Consider the following 21,074-nt stretch of genomic DNA (forward strand, 5'->3'; position numbering starts at 1 on the left):
CACAGACCCATGGGCATAAATTTCATTTAATAGTAGGGGGGGGACAATAAATATAAAATTTCTCATGAGCAATTTTTGAAGGGAGACACAAATAATACAGTCAAATTGTACTTATAAAGATATGTCCCCACAGTGAAAAACTTTGCTTTTATCATTATTATTGTAGCATGGAGACTGCGTCATTATGGTTATTTTATAAAGTTTTTCTCGACGGCTTTGGCGTGTTAGTTGCAGTGCACTATGCAACAAGCTATTGTAAACAAGCTAACATTAACTAGATAAGTAATATTTTAATCGCTAATATAGCAGATTCATGGAAAATTACAAATTACATTGGTAATCAGCATTTTTGCCGCAACTAATTTATGAATGAGTCTGCATTAACTACATTAAAGAGAATCGCTTTATTTAAAGTGAATAAAATCCCCTACTTAATGCCGTTCAACATTAACTGAGCCGCAGCCACACACCTGACTCGTGTGTGCAGAGGGGGGGGACAATCCTCGGACGGGGGGACATGACCCCTCCGTTTCCCCCGGGATTTACGCCCATGCACAGACCCAACACTAATGCCTTCCTGCCGAGGTCTTCAATGATCACTGATGAAGACCCGAGCATACAGCTGACTGATGCTACTGTGATTCAAAGAAGGCATGACAGTCTCTGGGCCTCTGGTAGTGTGCACACCAAGCGACGAGACTCCAACCAGGGGTAGAACGTCAGGCTTGATGAAGTAGGTCTGGAAAAAGAGCTGGTATATTATGTGCAGAGTGCAGACAGGGACTCCAGCCAGACTAGATATGAGTGCATAACTAAAAGGCTAGATCCAGAAGGTGATACAGACATGAGGGATTTTCTGGGATGTTGAGCATACCACCATGCCACAGTCAGCAAACCTGAGCAACTTGCAAGGGTAGTAAGGTGACAGCATCCAGACATACTCTATGACCATGAACCCTTCAGATCTGCTCCTTTACTTAAGAAAGGCTATTCATAAAAAGCTAGATTAAACAAGTGTCAGTGTCCCAAACACTAATAGAAAGCACCGTCCCCTGCTGTAGCCTTTTGTACTTGAGGTCCTACCAAATTTACGGTGCATGACTTGACAGCGAAATTTGACAACGTAGTGCAAATAAAATTACACACAAAAGGGTTGTATGATGCATTTCATTTATATCAGTCCCATGTACCATGGATTTCATTGCCGTTTTAGTCTGCCAGACTTCTGATCTGATGACTGAAGGTAAAGTGTATGCTTTGAGAGAAATACAAATGGACAAAAAGGTCTACACACCCCTTGTTAAAATAGTAGTTAATTTTTTGCAATGTTTAAATGTATAACTTGGTAACCTGCATAGCTACAGTAACCTACACACACCGATACTGCTAACCTACATCACTCAGTATATCAGCTTGGCAAAACAGTTTCCAATTCTTTCTTGCAAAACCTTTTCTAGATCCATCAAATTGTAAGATCATCTCCTGCATACAGCCTGCATTAGGTCACCCCACAGATTTCATTTAGATTTAGAAAACCATGATAATCTTTATGTTAAGCCATTTCTTTTTTTATTTAGCTGTATGATTTGGGTCATTGACTTGTATTTGGAGCTATTTGTGATTCCTACATCTTGATAAAAGCCTTAGTTCCTAGTTCAAAAACAGACTTGACGCTTGATGCTGCCACCACCATGCTTTACTGTAGGCATGCTGTTCTTTTATTTTTTTGGTAATGTCCTTTTTTATGTACCAGACATACCTTTTGAAATCATGGAATTATTCTACTTCATCGGTGCAAAACGTATTTTGCCACAGGATGATTTAGTTGATGTTTTTTGTGAGAAAACACTTTCGTCTAGCCGCCTCATAGCCCAGACATGAAGAATTTTAGAGATTGTTATCACATGCAAAGAGTAATCGCTTGTCAGATATTCTTGCAGCATTCTTTATTATTGTTGTATGTCCATCAGCAGCCTCCCTGGTTAGTTTTCGTCTAGTCCTTTTATAATTTTTGGTGGGATGATTATTTCTTGATGTCACTGTGCTGCTTCATTTTTTCTGCTTGTTGATGATGGCCTTTACGGTGTTCACTGGCCTTTACATCCAATGTTTTTTAAATTTGTTTCCACCTCTTTCCTGAGCGATACCTTTCAAAGAAAATGTGAGATATCATGCGTGCTTTGTCAGCAAGTTGATCTAGAAACAGGAAGAAAAATCCTGATCTTTATTTGGTGGCAGCTGTATGATTATTATTTTTGAAGAAGAGATCAAATTTGATTGGTTCATTCTAAACAAGGGTGTTTACAATGTTTGTTTGTATTCACTTGTTTTTCACTTAACTTGTATACGTAGACACTTTCACGTGGAGGGTGGACAGTTACGACAGTTACGATTTTTTATATTTTTTTCCTACTTCATAAAAATCTGCCGTTTTCACAGGGTTGCGTATACCATTTTATATTTATGGTATTTTATATGGTATTTTATATCCATTGTATAACTCTGAGCTGCAGTGTTCTGAGTAATGAGCACATAGACATTTCACCATGCCCAAGCAGCTGATACAATGGTAGGCAATAAATAAACAAAAAGCGAAGTGGCAGCTTGATGGAGTAGGAGATAAGGCTAGGAATACAGCAGAGTTACTGATATATCTCATGGAAAGGAGGCTGACATTTAAGGAAAAGGTCATGAAGCCACTGTTGATGATGATGACAGAAAGCATTGGGCCTGAGAAAAACCATGCATAACCAATGAGTGGGTGTAGTTTTTGGAAAAGAGATTTATTTAGCATTTTTGGAAGGAGTCTCCACTTTCTGAGCTTAAGTCAGAGGTAAAGGTGTATCAGCTGTTTCCACTCTGAACAACTTCCAATTTTGCATGTTAAGGGTTTTTTGGAAAATGACAAGATGTATTTTGTTTTTTAATTTTAAGAGAGAAATTAGACAACACTGGGCAGTTTATAGCTGCTGTACTATAAGTGATAAAGGGAACTATCTTGTTTCAAGGACATTCTACAACATTAAATGCAAACATAATTGGATAAATAGTATGATGTCCTTCTTGAATGAATAAAGTGTTATTGTTTGCAAATGGCTGCAATAAAATAAATAATATTATTAGAATAAAATTTATGAGGACAAAAATAGTTCAACAACAACAGCAAAAAAAAGGTAGTGTTTAGTTTTGACTGTTGTTTTGCTACGATATAACTCACAGAAATGCACTTGGGCAAACTCGATCCGGCTTAGCACTTGCATACGTCCAGTTTGATAGTTTGACATTGTGGCTGTGACAAGGGAATTTTCTCGCTCAGGATGTTGCATCATGCCACCATTATATTGTGCCTGTGAACATGTTTAGAGAGATGAGCATTGGAGACATGTTTATAAGGGGATGGACTTTCTCAGTGGTGGAAATTTGAGAATATTGATTGGAAATTAAAGATGTACTATGTAAATTTTACGAACTGATATACACTTTTCAAATGTCTTACTGACTATCCTTCATTGTCTTTTTCTCATTCACAGTTATGAAGGGTTCTTTCTTTCGTGTTCTCTCAGCCATGGGGGAAACGAACTGTGTGCCCCCCAGCATACAAGCAAACAGTCAGTCAGCAAATACCTCTTCCATCTGGTGGTTTGGGACCAAAGGTGAGCGTCAAATGAAGCCCTCGCAGCTATGAATTTCTCTACACCATTTTAGTCCACACCGTACTGCTTCAAAAGCCATTTCACAGATTTGTATATCTGTTTAATGAGCTAGTGCAGAATCCTGTGGCTGTTTTTTTTTTTTCCCTCCGCCTGCACTTCTGCATCCAATGTATTAGCTGGGGATGGTGTGGGAGGAATATACTTTGTTTACTTTCTGGCAAGCATAATAAAAAAATTGGACTGCATATGCAATTTAAATGTTCACAAACTACTTTTTAAATTGTATTTCTTTCCCATTAGCCATGTTAATATGTTTTAAATGGTTTGATGTGCAAATCTAGAGGCTGCAAATGTCACCAGGTGTTGATCTTGAACCGTCTTCATACTGCAATATCCTGTAGAGTAAATGCTGATTTTGATGACCCTTTGACTTTTTATTTATTTATTTATTTTATTATTTTGCACTTTGTTTTGATGTGCTCACTTGTTGGATCCTAGCATCCTTTAATATATAATCCTTATTATTTACACTAAGAAGCTAATCAAATTTTGCACTGCTACACAAAGACAGTAGCCAATTGCAGTGTAGTGCTTTTAATAAGAAGGGCTCACAGGGGCATCGCTTCCATCTCATAGGGATCTCTGTGACTATTTCTGGACCTTCTGTGTGTAATGAATGACCGGTTATCACCCACTCTGCTTTGACCAGCTGCTGTACTAGGTGTGCTAGATTAGAAGCCATGATGCTGATCCTATTTTTTGTCTTTTATCTTTTCTTCTCATTTTACATGATAGGATTTGCTTCCCGGTGCAAATCAACCAGCTGCCCCGGGAGTCTCAGCTGACAGTGACTCTGTATGCAACTCCGTTACCACCCCCCGGAGCAGAAGACAAGGGCAAACAGAAAGCCCGCAACATGGAGGCCCTGGGCTGGGTCACAATGCCGCTGTTCAACTTTCAACAGTGAGTGCATTAAGAACTTTTTATTTATACATTTGTAGGAGGACAGCAGACGGTACAGCATCTCACAGCTCCAACAGCCATGGTTTGATCCTGAGCTTGGGTTACATGCTGTATGAAGTTTTGCATGTTCTTCCCATGTCAACCTTTATTTCCATCCTCATGCTCAGTGTTCCTGGGGGAGACACAAGATCCACAGTGGGAACAGGATGACCAAAACTATATAAGTAAAGACTGAACAAAGACCAGTTTCAGCTGTCCAGATTCTATAATCCTGCTCCCACTGTCAACACCGATTCCTGTGCTCGTCTGACACGACTAGATCCTGATGAAGAAGCATTGGTCACACATATATAGGGGCACTATATCAGCCTGTTCTTGGAGTAAAGAGGGTTTAAGGGTCCTTGTACAAAGCCCCAACAATGGTACCTTGACAGTGTTTTCGCTTGAACCATTAGCTTCTGATCAGTGCTTTAAGCTTCAATAGGCTGTGTGCTCTGAGATGATTTTTTGCTCAACACCATTATAAAGTGTTCTTCTTCGAGTTAAGGAAGATTGAAGATAGATCTCTGAAACAGTCATAGTGCAGGACACATTTGCTAGGACACAGATAAAAAAACTGCTGTGGTTTAATCATTAAAAGCATGCATCCTAAAAACACATCTGACTGATGCATGTGATTGCATGTGTATTTGGAGGCAAATATTAACACAAAATCAGGCAAACTTTTGCCAAGACATGAGCATTCAGCTAAAGCAAACACATATCAAACATAAATACAGCTATAATAGAAAATAATTATACACTACTAGATATTCAGTGTAGTAGTTTAAAGGAAATATACTGTGCCTCCAATTTTTACCAACTTAAGTAGTTTTGAGAGGAAAAAAAAAACAAAAAACTCTACAAGTTGAAAAAAAGTTGAACATGTTCGGATTATTCAGTGACACTATGTCTGACAGATCTACAAACTGTCCTTCAGGGCAGGAAAAATAATAAACACACAACTTAAACTAATTGAATTACTTGGGTTAATGCAAACAATGTTAAACTTTGGCTTGACATTAATCGGTTTACCTGCACATGATGTTTTGGCATATAGTCTTCAGTGTCAGAGAAAAGCAAAGATCCACTGGTGCAAAATTGTGCACTGTTGCACTGTGAGATTTTAAAAGGTTAAATGTACAAGAAGCATAGTCGTTTTGCAAAGCAGCACTTCCTCTGTGCAAAAAAAAAACAACCACAATAGGATAGACCAAAACCCATTTTTATGGTTGTTAGTAAGAAAGAAGATTTGCGTTTGACTCAGCATCACACTCTGCATAAGCAAGTAAATTTTGCTGAACAAAGAATTGTGTGGGAGCGAACGAGTGTGAAAAACTTTTGTAGAGAGAGCTGGAGGAAGCCAAGTGACAGATGCTGTAGATCAATCTGAGGAATGTATGAAACGTTTTTTTCCCTTAGCCAGGTCGAGTTAATCCAAGATTAGGCCAGTGTTTGATTGTAGAAGGCTTAGGCACTGATCGGCTTTATCAGAATAACTTTGGTTAGCTGAGACGTAGCTATCCTTCTTAAATTCATTAGATGTCATTAGCCAGTGCTTTGGCTGTGAGATTAAGCGTCCTTATTTCTCATCACACATAAAAGCCTAACATCTTTCAACATGACTCTTTATTGGTACCCACTGTGTTTAACTGTGAGGTGACTGTGCGCTGTGCTAGGAGGAGAATTACACGACAGCTTTGTCATCAGCGTAGTCAGTGTTTCCACATGTCTGTCGTACCTCATTCTAAAAAAGATTGCCATTCATACTCTTATTATTCCACCTAGCTCCTCTTCCACCTTCTCACTCTGGTGATTGAAGCCACCACTGGGCTGTAAATTAAAAGAAATTCAAATGGCATAAAATTATGGTTTACCCTGTAAAAAAAAAAAAAAGTGCAATACTGAATAAAACCACTCCATCAGACTATTAATGAAAAAATGATAAATAACTGCAGTTAGTTAGTTGTTGGTGTTGTCCTGCATCTGCTCCCTGTTTTCGGGTCGCCACCGTGGATCCACGTTTTTTGATTTGGCACAGGTTTTACACTGGATTCCTTTTTTTATGAAACCCTTCCATTTTATCCAGGCTTGAGAGTTAAGCTGAGTTAACTGAGAGTTAACCCCTGTTGGATGGGTAGATTCCCTGCTCGGGAATCGAACCCGGGTTACGATGTTAAGAGCGTGACTGCTGTCGCTGGACCACCAGTAATAATGGCATGCTGTTGGTGGCTCAGTGGTTAAGGCTCTGGGTTACTGAGCTGAGGAGGTTATTGTTTCAAGCCCCAGCAACACTTATCCCTTATAGCCCTAACCCTATCTACTCCTGAGACACTGTCCCATGGCTGAACCTGCAATCTGACCCCAGCTTTCCAAGACGCTAAGAATTGTAATGTTTAAAGTTTTCCTAAACTTCCTAGAAGCTGGGACATGTAAAGAGCAGAATTTCAATGAGCTGTAAAGACACAGGAAATGTTAATTTACCCCATTTCCTTTACCTGGTTTCCATGTGGCAGCAAAACCAAGAGCCTTATAGTGCTTAGGCTGATGTGTGTAGAGCAGCAGGTTGTGGGTTTCAGAAGTAGCAGCATGTCCTATGGTTATAGCAGCAAGGTGCGTTGCTCTGCCATTAAGCACGTAAAAACTTGCAAAAGGTCAATAGGCAATTTTTTTCCCCCTTCTTTTCTTTGCTTGCTGGATGAGATGAAATTCTCTATTCACATTTGCTCCCATTCTGGGTTTCACTAGAAGTGATGGGTTTCATAGCACGTCTCTGAGCTTGATGCGGTTTTCACACTTAACACATCGAGTCCAACACATTAAACTGTTCACGTAAACTCTCAGATCGAGAAATCGGTCAGTAAATCCTCACAGATGTAACGCATTCGATATCGTGTTTGGAAAAGTGTTTACGCTCAGAAGTATGAATAATTCTTCTTGTGTTTCTCCCAAGCAAAACATTTCCCTATCGCTGTCAGTTATTCGTCCAGATCATTGCTGTACAACATAACTACTGCCTAAATGTTTATAGCACATCAGCAAAAAATGTAAACATAACATGTATTTTTCTGATTTACTCAAATGACATTAATCTCAAAGAATTGACCTTTTCACGATGTTAACACTTGTGTGAATATACACACACGTACACATACACACGTGTAAACATTGTGTGTAACTATGCTACCACAAGGCCCCTGTTGTTGTTGTGGATATCAGAAGCGGATGTTGTGCTGGTGGGATTGAGCTGTGTGTGTGTTTTGTGTTGCAGCATTTTGACGTGCGGAAGGAAGCTGTTGGGTCTTTGGCCGTCAACCCCAGGAAGCAGAAACACCCGGTCCAGCACTCCCAACTTTAGCCAGCCGGATAGCGTCATCCTGCAGGTCAGTAAAACACCTCCATATACACCTGGCTCTTCATGCTTCACTATTTTCACCATATTTTCACTGTTCATCATACTTCACCTGTCATTTTTTTGTATTTGCGGCTGTGGTTTCATCTACAATGCAGAATTACTTCCCTTTATGTCCTCATCTGCTAATTGTTTTTTTTATTTATTTTTTCCTGGAAGAGTCTACTTCTATTGTTGTGCTGAAATAGCATTAAGATATTGTTTCCTGATGCAAAAAATAACATTGTACACACACACACACAGACACACACACTTGTCAGCAGTGTATTGAACTGCATTGTCTATAATTCAACATCTTTCCTGCAACTGAAACAAAGTCTCAGCCCAATACTTCTTAAGACATTATTAAAAATGGCTATAAATAATTGTTTATTATAAATTATAATACTTTTACAATTTATAATGCTTTTAATTTTATTTCTCTATATGTAGTAAAAGCTTAAAATGAAAATAAAATTTAAAATGAAATAAAAAAGTATAAATGAAATATTTAAAAAATGAATACCATAATATTTCAAGCTTTGAATTTGTTCAAAAAAATGTTGCGAATTTAGTAATATTTTAATGATATTTATTTTAATCTTACTAGATAAATCAGAGTATATTCAAAATATTTTGTCACTTGTTTGCAGTGTAAGTGTTTATTTGTTGTGTTTTAGAGAAAGTAGGTAAACCATATAGACACTCATGTTTAAATACGTCTGCCATTAACCACAACAATAAGAGTGGCATTTTTTCTACTTCTGTTTAGACAGCCAAGCTGTTTCACTTCCAATAATTTGCGCCCACTAGACAAAATGCACTGGTAAAGGCGAACAAGCAAACAATTAAGATGTAAGTGTTATTTTTCCCCAACACACGAGACGCGTTGCTGCGTTCAGAAACCTGGGAGTGTGTGTTCTCAAGCCCCAGAGTGTTTCTGTCGCACCTTGGTGCGTTTGTATTCATTTGACATCATCATAAGCACACAGGGAGAACACAATACTGTAAAATTTATTTTTTTATTTTTTTATACATATTTACATTTACGGCATTTGCGAGACGCCCTTACATATACATGTCACCTCTTCTGCATTCTACTATGTTCCCCAGCCGTTTCACGGTTCACGTTTATTTTGTAAATTAATGGTGTCATCAGCTGAAACACACTCCGGTTACTTTACTTCATGAACAGACGTGGACATGAATTGCATTCACAATCACGCCAATCGCCGCACAGCGACCACAGGGTTCGTAACACAGTCAGCTTCTGGATCTGACATTACCAATTTTTCATGCAAACTGTGCTCTGTTTCAGTCTAAACTAGCTGTTAAAACACTGTGCATTCTGTGAGGCTTTAACAAGAAGTGTGATTGATAGAAATGTGCTGTTTGGGCTCTGTTCACTTTCTGCTTACAGCCAACAGCACACGCACACATACACACCCACACACACACACACACACACACACACACACACACACACACACACAGAGCTCATATCCACTGACCCCAGCGAAATGTTTCATCTACTGCCAGTTGTGTCCACATGACTGCACTAACAAAGACTATTGTGTTCATCACTACTTAACTCAATACCAAACTATTTCCAGCAGCAGTAGATGGAGAGGTTTAGGTGATTAAAAAGCGTTTGGTTAATGAACCTATAACAGAAATATTAACAGATTAAGCAGGTCACTGCTTTGCTCGAACTCATTTCCAAAAAGTCTTTCAATTGCAGTAATAAAATAACACATATTCTGTTGAAGCTCAGCAGTGAAACTTGACAGTAATATGTAGGAGGGAAATGGCATTACTCATTTGTCCTGGAGGTTTGATGCCTCTGTGTACAATACATAGATTCTTATATATCTTATCTTGATCTTAGATAATAGAAGTCTGGCGGTTGTTTGCAATGTCAGAAAGCAATGGATTTAGTTCACACAGGCAGAGGTTCTAGTCTCTAGGAGTTCTAGGAGGGTTCTAGTATGGGTATGTTCTGCTGCAGAGGCGAAGAGGACTTAAAGTAGGTCAGTTCACACACAGAGACAAAGAGAGAGGGAGGGAGAGTGAGGGAGAGCGAGAGAGGGAGGGAGGGAGGGAGGGAGAGCAAGCACGAGGGAAATAAGCCAGAAAAAATGAACAACTTTACATCTCGTCCTGCAGGACATCCCTTCCAACACACTCACATACACACACACGTGCACGCGCACACACACACACACACAAACACAGCGCATAAACTCTGTCACCCGCAGCTTATCACAAACACTTATGCACATTTGCTCGTACGCACACTTGACACCTCATCACACATTCGAACGTGACATTTTTGCGGTGGCCTTTGAAAATGGCACTTCTCCTTCCCTCTACAGTTCTTCCCCCTAGAACTGGGATCCTCCTGTTTGGCAAGAATCCAGCAGAGTCCCAGTGCTCTTACACACCCGACTGAACTCATTTCTATTTCAAGCCAAGAAATCACCACACCACTACACTGACCTACAGCAAAGTCAAATGAGATCATGACAATGCTTTGAAATTTCTTCAGTTGTAAACACACACACACACACACACGTGTGAAGTAGACTGGATACTCCGAGCTGCTCCAGTTGTGCCAGCTGTGCTTTGTGCCTGGTTGCTACAGCTTTGGCTGAGGGTACTAGCTTTTGCAGAGGACCGTTGAAGTGGTGTTTGAATGGACTACAGCTTCCAGCCTTATTACAGCCTTTGGTTTGTCCCTCCTGAAAGACGCCAACCAGGTTTTCTTCCCACAACCTGACTAGCATTGCTGCACATCTGGGACCTGATGGCACATCTGGGGCTCATTTAAGACTCAAAAATATTCTCACCCCATTATTCACATTCTTCTTCTACCAACCTGAATCCAGCACTCTAGCCTTTTCAGTTGAACTAATTTAATTTATTTTATTTAATTTTTTTATTCTAGTCTGTCTTTGTCCTCCCTTCCTCTCCCTTTTTACTCAAGTGGATGGATTGGCTGTATCCTGCTCACAATACACACACACACAGTATTGCTTGGCCATGTGTGTATATACAGTTGGGTCCATATATTTTTGGACACAGGCACAATTTTTGATTTTTTTTTAGGTATTTACCAAAACATATTCAAGCTATAGTTGTATAGGTATAGTGGGCTGAAAGTGCAGTCCCTCAGGTTTAATTTGAGGGCATTTAAATCAAAATTAGAGGAAGGGTTTAGGAATTACAGCTCTTGAGAATAGCCACCCACCCCCCCTTTTTCAAGGGACCAAAAGTAATTGGGCAATAGAATCAAAAGCTGTTTCATGGACAGGTGTAGGATATTCCCTCATTATTTCTTCATTAATTAAGCAGGTAAAAGGTCTGGAGTTGATAATAAGTGTGGTATTTGCACTTGAAATCTGTTGCTGTAAACCTACATCATGCGTTCAAAGGATCTCTCCATGTAAGTCAAACAGGCCATCATTAGGCTTCAAAAACAAAACAAATCCATCAGAGAGAGAGAAGGAACATTAGGAGTGGCCAGATCAACAGTTTGGTACATTCTGAGAAAAAAAGAATGCAATGGTAAGCTCAGCAACATAAAAAGGCCTGGCCATCCACGGAAGACAACAGTAGTAGATGATCGCAGGTTCCTCTCCACGGTAAAGCAAAACCCATTCACAACATCCAGCCAAGTGAAGGACACTCTCCAGGAGGTAGGCGTGTCATTGTCAAAGTCTACAATCAAGAGCAGACTTCACAAGAGCTAAAAACAGTGGGTTCACCACAAGGCACTTTTTTGGCAAATTAGACTTTGCCAAAAAACATCTAAAAAAGTCTGACCAGTTCTGGAAAAGCATTCTTTGGATGGATGAAACTAAGATCAACCTTTTCCAGAATGACGGGAAGAGAAAAGTATGGAGAAGACTTGGAACAGCTCATGATCCAAAGCATACGTCATCTGTAAAACATAGTGGATGCAGTGTAATGGCATGGGCATGCATAGCTTCCAGTGGCACTGGGCCACTGGTGTTTATTGATGATGTGACAGAAGACAGAAGCAGCCAGATGAATTCTGAATATACTGTCTGCCAGATTAAGCAAAATGCAGAAAAGTTGATTGCACGGCATTTCACAGTACAGATGGACAATGAAACGCAACCTAGGAGTTTTTAAGGAAAAGAAATGGAATATTCTGCAATGACAGTCAGTCACCTGATCTCAACCCGATTGAACATGCATTTCACTTGCTGAAGGCAAAACTAAAGGCAGAAAGACCCACGGACAAAATTAACTGAAGACAGCTGCAGTTAAGGCCTGGCAAAGCATCAGAAAGGAGGCAGCCCAGTCTCTGGTGATGTCCATGGGCTCCAGACTTCAGGCAGTCATTGCCTACAAAGGATTTTCAACAAAATATTAAAAAAGAACATTTTATTTATGATTATATTCATTTGTCCAATTACATTTGAGCTCCTGAAAATGGGGGATTGTGCATAAAAATGTTTGCAGTTCCTGAACCTTTTAATTGATATTTTTTTGTTCAACACCTTGAATTAAAGCTGAACGTCTGCTATATATATAATGTATATGTATATAATGAATATGTATATATATAATGAAAGCTAGATAGCAACGAATCATTCTGTGTTTGACTTGGTGTGGTGAAGGTGGAAGTCCCCCCTGTCTGAGGAACCATACTGTATCAGGAGCTTCTGTTACATCCCACTACAGCTGTTGATACAGCTGCCAAGAGTTACAGCAAGTTAGAGCATCTGATAATAACCATAAACCCTTGATGCATACTTATCCCCCAGTACAGAGAAAATTGATGTATAACATGAAACTAGAATTGTTTTTGTTTTTTTTTTAAATCCACTTTTTTCTGACCTGAAGGAATTTGGACCAATCCCACCTGCTCACAGTTATTATTATTGCTTGCACATGCCCTTGATATTGTAAATTCAGTTGGTTCCATTTCTCAACATATAAATTTAAACCTCTCACGATATTTATTAAAAATGAAAAAAAACATGCCCTAAATGGGTTAAAGGGTTATGTAGCGCTTTATGCTCAGTACAGGCCTATATTAATGAACGTGGCATTTTCAGATCTCCCGTCCCGCCTCTGCAGCACAGCATCTACACTCAGTGCACTGGTCTGATTTCTGGAAGAGCCAGTGGGGAGGATAGCATTGTTTTCTGAAACAGGGTTGTTGTTTTTTTTTTCTGGAAATGTATCATGCTTTACGGTTTACCTTCTTTTCTACAAAAATGCTTTGGGTTTTGAAATATTCTTAAGTCAAATTCCACAGTATGTGAAAATGATTAAAATTATAGCTGAAAATATGAATAAAGGAAAAGAATACACATTCTGCCTTTTCCTGTGTCACATGACTAAAATGCTTGACTCTACCCAGCTCATTGTAAGCAAAAACTCCAAAATAATGCATATTTATTTGTATGTAGTGAATTCCTTTGGGTTTATATTAGTTTACTGATCATCAAATATGTTTCAATAATGTCTCCTTTCAAACCAAACACTGAATTTTCCTCAACTCCTCAACTTCTTTTTCTCTCCCACTTTCACTTGTTCAGGTTGACTTCCCAACGTCTTCGTTCGAGGTGTGTTTTAGCACCCCTCCACCAGCCGAGTTCAGTCCTCAGTACGAGTTCTCCAGACTGGACCAGAGCAGCCAGAGACAGCTCCAAGATATCCTGAACAAGAAATCTCTCTTCTGGTGAGAACCGCATCTGTAATAAAACAACAAGGACGTAATTACTAATGGAAGAGGAAAGAGTGGTTCAAGGTCTTTGCAAGCTCTGCACTATACAATGTGGTAGATCGAAACTAGAAGCTGGAGCACTTGCATTTATCCTCTATGGATTGTTGCAAGTCACGAGAGTTTTGTTTTTTTAAGATTGGTCTGTTTCCTTTTACGGATAACGTTCAGTTTATTAGTATACTGAGCTTGCTTTACTTATTAAACCAGCCTGTCATAATTAATAATAATTTGTGCAACAGGATTATTACACTGTCTCCTTAAGCAGTTCTAAGCTATTCATTCCAATCATATTTTACTGATACGAAACCTAGGATTCCCACATTCTCAAAATCAAGTGGGCAAATTATTCCAGACCTAGAGGCATAGTCTCACCAGCACACATGAACATGGCAAGGACCTCATTAGAGATACTTTAGACTTTAATGCCTTTTCCGTATATTGTTTTGGTTTTTCCCCAACGTGTAAATGTTTGTTTTTTTTCTTCTGGTTTGTCCAGCTGCAAGCAACTGATGTGGATATCCTCCCAGCTGGCTCCTCTTCCTCTTTACTCCTTTGTCTGTTACTCCTTCTCGATTTTTCTTTCTCTCTACTACCTATTCCATCCTGTTTCTATCTGGCTTTCTGTCCCTCATTTATTGCCACGTAGATCTTCTCCTGAGCTTCTCGGACACTCTGTTAAATATTTACTGGTGTGAGATTTACAGACGTCTCCCTGGAAGTCGTTTACCAGTCAGACCAAAGGTCGAGCGTTTGAGGGCTGTGTGTGTGTGTGTGCGCGCTCTCTTATCAGCCGCTGCTTGGAGATACAGATATGTATTTGTTCATTTTCACAGTGTGCCTGGTGGTGGTTGTTCCTGTGAGTCCAGTCCTAATGAAACAGCACTGAAACTATCTGTCTCTGGACTAATGACCAACACACAGTACATAGCTACAAACTGTGTTTTAGTCACAGTAGTGTTGCAGCTAGTAATGAGGGCAACACATCCTGGTTCTAAAACCTTTTTTTTTTTTTTTTTTTTTTTTTTTTTAAAAAAAATCAGGTCTATTAACTTAAAAATATCTGCATTTTTAAGGGACTGGGTATATATATATATATATACTTTTTTTTAAATTTTATTTTATTATTATTTTTTTATAAATCCTGGAAGCTTAAGTGTCATGTTTGACCCAAAAGAGTCAACCTATTATCTCTCTGCTCTTCTCTAATATTTAGTTTAGTCCCAGTCCTCTTTCTGGGAAATGAATGAACGTTGGGGAAGCAGTATGAATTTCCTGGATACACAACTGCATGTTTTGACCATATAGTGCACAGTCAAAGAAGGGAAATGATTTATAATCAATCTCTTAACATTGTTTCCTTTTTGAGTGCAATTCCTCTTAAGCTTTCATCTTCATATATCGTCTCATTGATTCATCAGGGATAGATTTACCACCTATAATTTATATAATTCTGTAAAGCCGCCCAGTGACCGTGTCCATATCCAAATAAAGTCAAAATTCATTTACAGAAATCTGGATCAGTTCCAGAGGCTGAGGGAGTGGCATGGCGTTTTCCTAACGGATGGAGCTCACTACACATGGGTGGTAATATGATTCAGGGGTCTTGCCCTGCAGCTGGCATCCCAAGAGAGAGAGACACACCCCAAAATATGGACTGAAAATATGATATGCAAGGAAAGGCTTTCTGTTGGTGAGAGCTCCTACTGAGGGATAGTTTACTGGCCAGAATCTCACCACACAAGTTACCCATGAACTCATACTGTGAGGGCATTCTTAGTACTTGTGAGCCACATAAGTTCAGTGTGTCATGTCAGTGAATTGGTACAAAGCTGTGCAGAATTGGTATGTTGGATATCAGGAAGGTTTTATCCATAGTAATTACACGCTAATGGAGCTAACTAGAAAACTTGTCTAATACTAGTCATGAACAAGTTCTGATTGTTGTGGTGGGAGATTTTGACTGGTTTGGTCTTCTCAAGATATTGAAATTGAGCTCATGTATATTTGTAACCAGTGCAAGGTAGTTTACTAGCACTTAACTAGCTGACTAGTTAGACTGAGGACTTGAGGAATGTTCGATATTTACATACAGCCAATTATTCAGGCTAAGTGTAAAGGTGTAGAGATATTCATAACACTTTTATTAAGCTTTAACCAAACTGGCCACTGGAACATTTTGTCTTTACTTGTTGAGTTTGTGTGGGTCCGTGCTCACTGAGAGGAAAGGAACCTGATGAAAAAAGACCTCCATTCTGGTGTTTGATGTTATGGGAACATTAACTGAAGCTTGTATCTGCGGGATTTTCTGTGTTGCTTTGCTGCCACATGATTGGATGATTGTAGCGAACTGAATAAATGTCTGGGTGTACGGCTTCCTAAACAAAGTCCTCAGTGATGTATATGTATGTATATGTGAAAGGAAGTAGGGAGGTGTTTATATAATTGTCTATTCCTCTGTGGAGTGAGGTTAAAACCATGCATTTAGGACTTGTCCATTGCGTAACAGCGTTTGTCTGAAACCGGATCCTCACTGTAACGAAACAGATAAACAGATAAGAGTTTGGAATGTTTCTGCAGCTTTACCGTGACTGTAAACGTGCATCTGCACCGTGCAACATCTTCTAATCGGGTATCGAAAGTAACAAAGGTCGTCACACAAAGAAATGTTCTAGAAAATACTCAAGCTGCCTTTGTACTTCTGCTCAGCCCCAGCACAATAAAAAGGACAGATTTCAAGAAAACGTTTCTACATTTATACCACCCTCACTACTTCACACTGTAAACATGGCTCATTGGTGTTTCGCAGTGTCTAATGATGGTCACGTATAGAAGACATTGCAGTCTATGAATGGACCGTGTTTTTATGGACCGCAAGGAATATTTAGCTCATGATGACTCGTCGTTGAGTCGTTTTCGGTTCCCACGGGACATCCTCTTGGAGAGATCATGTTTGTGTGGATGTGGATAGTGCATCGATTTATATAAATCATGAATCTGAAACTTTGGGTGTGTCATTTGTGTGTTTGCAGTTTCCTGTGTGTCTCAGAACTCAGTTGCACATTATTTAATTTTTTATTATACCACACATACCCAGAAAATAGATTAAATATGGATTATAACTGACTTAATCAGAATTTTATAAGAGTCCTCATTGAGTCCTTTGCAAGTGAAAGTCCCTTTCATTTCTTCTTTTTTCTCAGTTTCTTTCATTGTTCTTTTCATTCTTACTTCTGTTTTCATTTGCCTTTTTTCTCAGTCTGTCTCTCTTTCTGCTACTTTCTTTGTTTTTATTTTCCCCACTTTTTTCTATTTTTATATTATATCTGTTTATCTTTGTCTTTCTTTCTCACTGTCTTTTTGTGTCTTTCTTTCTGTCTTTCTGTCTGTCTGTCTGTCTGTCTGTCTGTCTGTCTGTCTTTCTTTCATTTTCTTTCTCCCTTTCCTGTTTGTTTTCTTTCTTTCTTTCTTTTCTTTTCTTTTCTTTTCGACTCAGTACAGTAGAGTCTTAGGAGCTTGGGTGTGTGCAGAAGGCCAGTACATTACCAGGAAAGACCTGCCTTTGAAAAGGTCTAATTTTAAGCAACAGGAAGATGATCCTGAAAAATAAAGAAGAACAGAATACATGTCTGTGACAGAAAAAAAAAAAAAAAAGCTGTCAGCTACTTGTGCTGAAAACAAATAGCACACTCAGTACAGGAGGCATTATTTTTGAGGGACTGAGAATGTGGAGTAAACCACAAGATGATGATGAAGAATAACACAGTATCACAGGAATATAATGATGAACATGAATTTGTGAATCTTCTTGGGGTCAAATGTGAGTGTAGAAATCCAAAACATTACTGCTAACAGCGTGCTGGAGAACTAGCAGGCAAAGAGACGAGAGAGATCGCAGGTGCTTTCATTCATAAACTTTCAGTGTATCTGCAGTGTGTCGGTGTTTGACAGGAATTACTGCCTTATGTTCTAAAATCCTGTCAAATATCTTTTTTTACAAGCCAACACAAGCCAGTTGTATGTCCTTGAACATCTCACTTTTCTAGCATCTGATAAAACCATTAGATTGAAATGATTCTGCGCTCTCTCTCACACACAAACCTTGCTCTCTCTTCTATTTTTAATTTCTTTCTGACAATATCCATCTTTTCCCTGTGCTTTTTACTACTGTCCTTGCTTGCTGTACTCTCTCTCCCTCTCTCTCTCTCTATCTCTATTTTTTTTTTAAATTTAACAGTTGATGTATACTTCTAAAGTGGTAGAAGTTGACTTGTTGAGATTCAATAGCGTATACATTAACCTCTGCACTTCTGTCTGTGTTTTATCAGGTTGACTCCGGAGCACAAGCGTCTGCTTTGGGAAAAGCGTTACTTCTGCCATGCAGAGAGCAGCCATTTACCCTTGATCCTCGCCAGCGCCCCCAGCTGGGAGTGGGCATGTCTGCCTGATATTTATGCCCTGCTGCGCCATTGGGCATGTACAAACCACCTGGATGCCCTGGGCTTGCTGCACGCCACGTACGAGCTCCATAGTTGCTTGTCTGTTTGTCTATCTGTCTGGTGTCTATCTGCTTGCCTGTCTGTCTGCCAGCTTGTCTACCTGAACATCTGTCTGTCTAGTTATCTCTCGCTCTGTCTGTCCAGTGGAAAAAAGCATTTTAATTTTTTTTTTTCCATTAGAATGTGTAGACACTGTGCAGACTATTCAGCATGTTTCTGTTTTGTTGGATTGAGGCAGAAGTAAAACTTAGTGAAGTAAATCTGTTTAATGTGTATATTTAGGTTTCCAGATCAGGAGTGCAGACGTACAGCTGTCCATTGGATGGACTCCATCTCCGACTCTGAGCTTCTGGACTTTCTCCCACAGCTGGTGCAGGTAGCATAGACTTTTCTCTCTCTTTCTCTCTTTCTCTCTCATTCCCACTCTTTCTCTCATTCCCACTCTCTCTCTCTCTCTCTCTCTCTCTCTCTCTCTCTCTCTCTCTCTCCCTCTCTACCTCTCCACATTAACATGTTTTCCTAGTTCCATACATAATTATAATACAGCTGGTAATATGTAAATGATTTATCAGTTTGATTTTTTTCCCCTCCTGTAATCAGGCACTGAAGTATGAGTGTTACCTGGACAGTCCACTGGTGCGCTTCCTGTTACGCAGAGCCATTGGAGACATGCGTGTCGCTCACTGCCTTTTCTGGTCTGTCCACTTTTTATGTTGCAAACAATACTGACATCTAGCATACTCTGAAATCTGAGACTTTAGACACACACACACACACACACACGCCCACCTGTTAGAGTTTTATGGCCAGTCTGAGTCAACAGAATAATAATTTCTAAACCCTACGGACAAAATGCATACTGTGTTGCTTCTAACAGTGCACATGATGCTGGCTGTAGAGATTCATAACAACTCTGCTCAGTGTACATTCTCAGTCAGCTGCAGCGCCATCTGCTGGAAAGATCCTTGGTTAAGATCTGAGGTATTTGCATTGCATTGCTAGAGGTACACCGTATTGTGTATGAAAAGGTATACAGAGGTTGTGTATTGTGTACGTTGCTGTTCATGTACATTGTATTACATTGTTATTCCCAGTAAATTTCAGAAGTGCGTTCTTGCCTACCCAGAAATTTTTTATTTGATAAGAGCATTTGACAATAAAAGTTTTAACCTAATGAGCAAGCCATAGGCGAAGGTGGCAAAGGAAAAACTCTCTCTGACAATAATAGGATGAAACATTTAAAGGAACCAGATTCAAAAGGGAAGCCATAGTCATCTGTGACCTCAGAGGGTGTAATTATAAATCATTTCCTTTTTCTGGGGACTGTGTACCATATGGACAAAATGTCACACGAAGTCTAATTGGATCCAACATGAGCATGAATGTGTATTTTGATCCAACAATGACTGCATCATTTCCAAAAAATGAATCTGAAAAATTGTGTACAGAATATCATTAGTGCAGTTGTGTTGTGTATTGTGTTAGGCTGCTGAAGGCTATTGCAAGTGGTACAATATAGATTGTACTGTTTGTGTAGTTTATTGTTGTATTGTGCTGAGTTGTGTATTGCAGATTAGCCTCATAATACTGAATTGTATTGTACAGGTTGCTGAAGGACACTCTGCAGGACTCCCTGTTCAGCGTACGCTATCAGCACCTTCTGGCTGCTTTGCTCTGCTGCTCAGGCCGAGGCCTCCGGGAAGAGTTTGATCGCCAGTGCTGGCTCATCAGCATCCTGGCTAAAGTTGCACAGCGTGTCCGAGACTCCTCACCGTCATCCAGACAGGTCAGAACCACCTCCTTGTTTTTGTCCTGTTTGTTAAGCTATATTTCTCGTACTAGTGACTGAACCATGAGCAGCTGTAAAACTGTTTAATTTGCTGCCTCTGTAGTGGGATGGTAAGTGATGTTCCTGTGTGCTTCACTCTAGGCTCTTCTGAGAGAGGGACTGGATGAGGTCAAGCATTTCTTCTCCATTAACAGCAGCTGTCGCCTTCCCCTTAACCCTGGCCTGCTAGTCAAGGGCATTAACATACAGGTACATGGTCCAATCACATCGTTTCTGGACTTCAGTCTTTAGTTTGATCCTGAAGCGTACCATCATTTAGATAAAAGTTTCCATAATGGCAAATTTTGGCATAGAATGTGACAGGGAATGTAGTTATAAAGTTATTTAATTAACTATTTCCTCCAGTCTCTCAACAACCAGTTAAAAATGGTGTGGTTATTGTGCCAGAACTGCATGCTACTGATAAACAAAGCAGTATGGTGTTTTGTGTCTCTGTCTCTCTGTTTTGTCCATCGCTCCTTCAGGGCTCAACAGTAAACAATAAAACAAAATCTCTTTTTTTTTTTTGTCCACCTACTCATGATTTTGCCCTCATTCTCCATCTCTCCTTCATTTAATTTAGTCCTGCTCCTATTTCAACTCCAATGCCGTGCCACTCAAGCTCTCATTCCAGAACATGGACCCACTGGGAGACAATATTAACGTCATCTTTAAGGTGCTTTACACAATTGCAAAATCTGCTTCTTTTGCTTAAGGTATGAGAATTGGCTGAATGACTGAGTGATGTTCAAATCTGTTTAGTCAGGAGATGACCTGCGGCAGGACATGCTCACCCTGCAGGTAATCCGCATCATGAACAAAATCTGGATACAGGAGGGCTTGGATATGAGGATGGTCATCTTCCGCTGCTTTTCCACTGGCCGGAGTCGAGGTGTGTGTGAGAGATAAAGTCTTCGGCTTAAACAGGATAATATCTGTA

The 21,074-nt window shown here is 39.6% G+C and overlaps 1 protein-coding gene across 3 annotated transcripts in view; it reads left to right on the forward strand.

The window, feature by feature from the left end:
- The window catches only part of pik3c2b (phosphatidylinositol-4-phosphate 3-kinase, catalytic subunit type 2 beta), a 52,228-nt gene that overhangs the window by 20,802 nt on the left and 10,352 nt on the right, over window positions 1–21,074 (forward strand). For all 3 annotated transcript variants that reach the window (XM_060858176.1, XM_060858178.1, XM_060858177.1), the window contains exons 12-22: window positions 3,531–3,653; window positions 4,449–4,616; window positions 7,927–8,038; window positions 13,623–13,765; window positions 18,136–18,324; window positions 18,589–18,682; window positions 18,907–19,001; window positions 19,912–20,092; window positions 20,237–20,344; window positions 20,718–20,810; window positions 20,897–21,026. In XM_060858176.1, the coding sequence (XP_060714159.1) occupies window positions 3,531–3,653; window positions 4,449–4,616; window positions 7,927–8,038; window positions 13,623–13,765; window positions 18,136–18,324; window positions 18,589–18,682; window positions 18,907–19,001; window positions 19,912–20,092; window positions 20,237–20,344; window positions 20,718–20,810; window positions 20,897–21,026 (1,436 nt within the window). The remainder of the gene's footprint in view (window positions 1–3,530; window positions 3,654–4,448; window positions 4,617–7,926; window positions 8,039–13,622; window positions 13,766–18,135; window positions 18,325–18,588; window positions 18,683–18,906; window positions 19,002–19,911; window positions 20,093–20,236; window positions 20,345–20,717; window positions 20,811–20,896; window positions 21,027–21,074) is intronic.

Source organism: Tachysurus vachellii, chromosome 22, assembly GCF_030014155.1.
Source record: "Tachysurus vachellii isolate PV-2020 chromosome 22, HZAU_Pvac_v1, whole genome shotgun sequence".
Classification (NCBI taxonomy): Eukaryota; Metazoa; Chordata; class Actinopteri; order Siluriformes; family Bagridae; genus Tachysurus; species Tachysurus vachellii.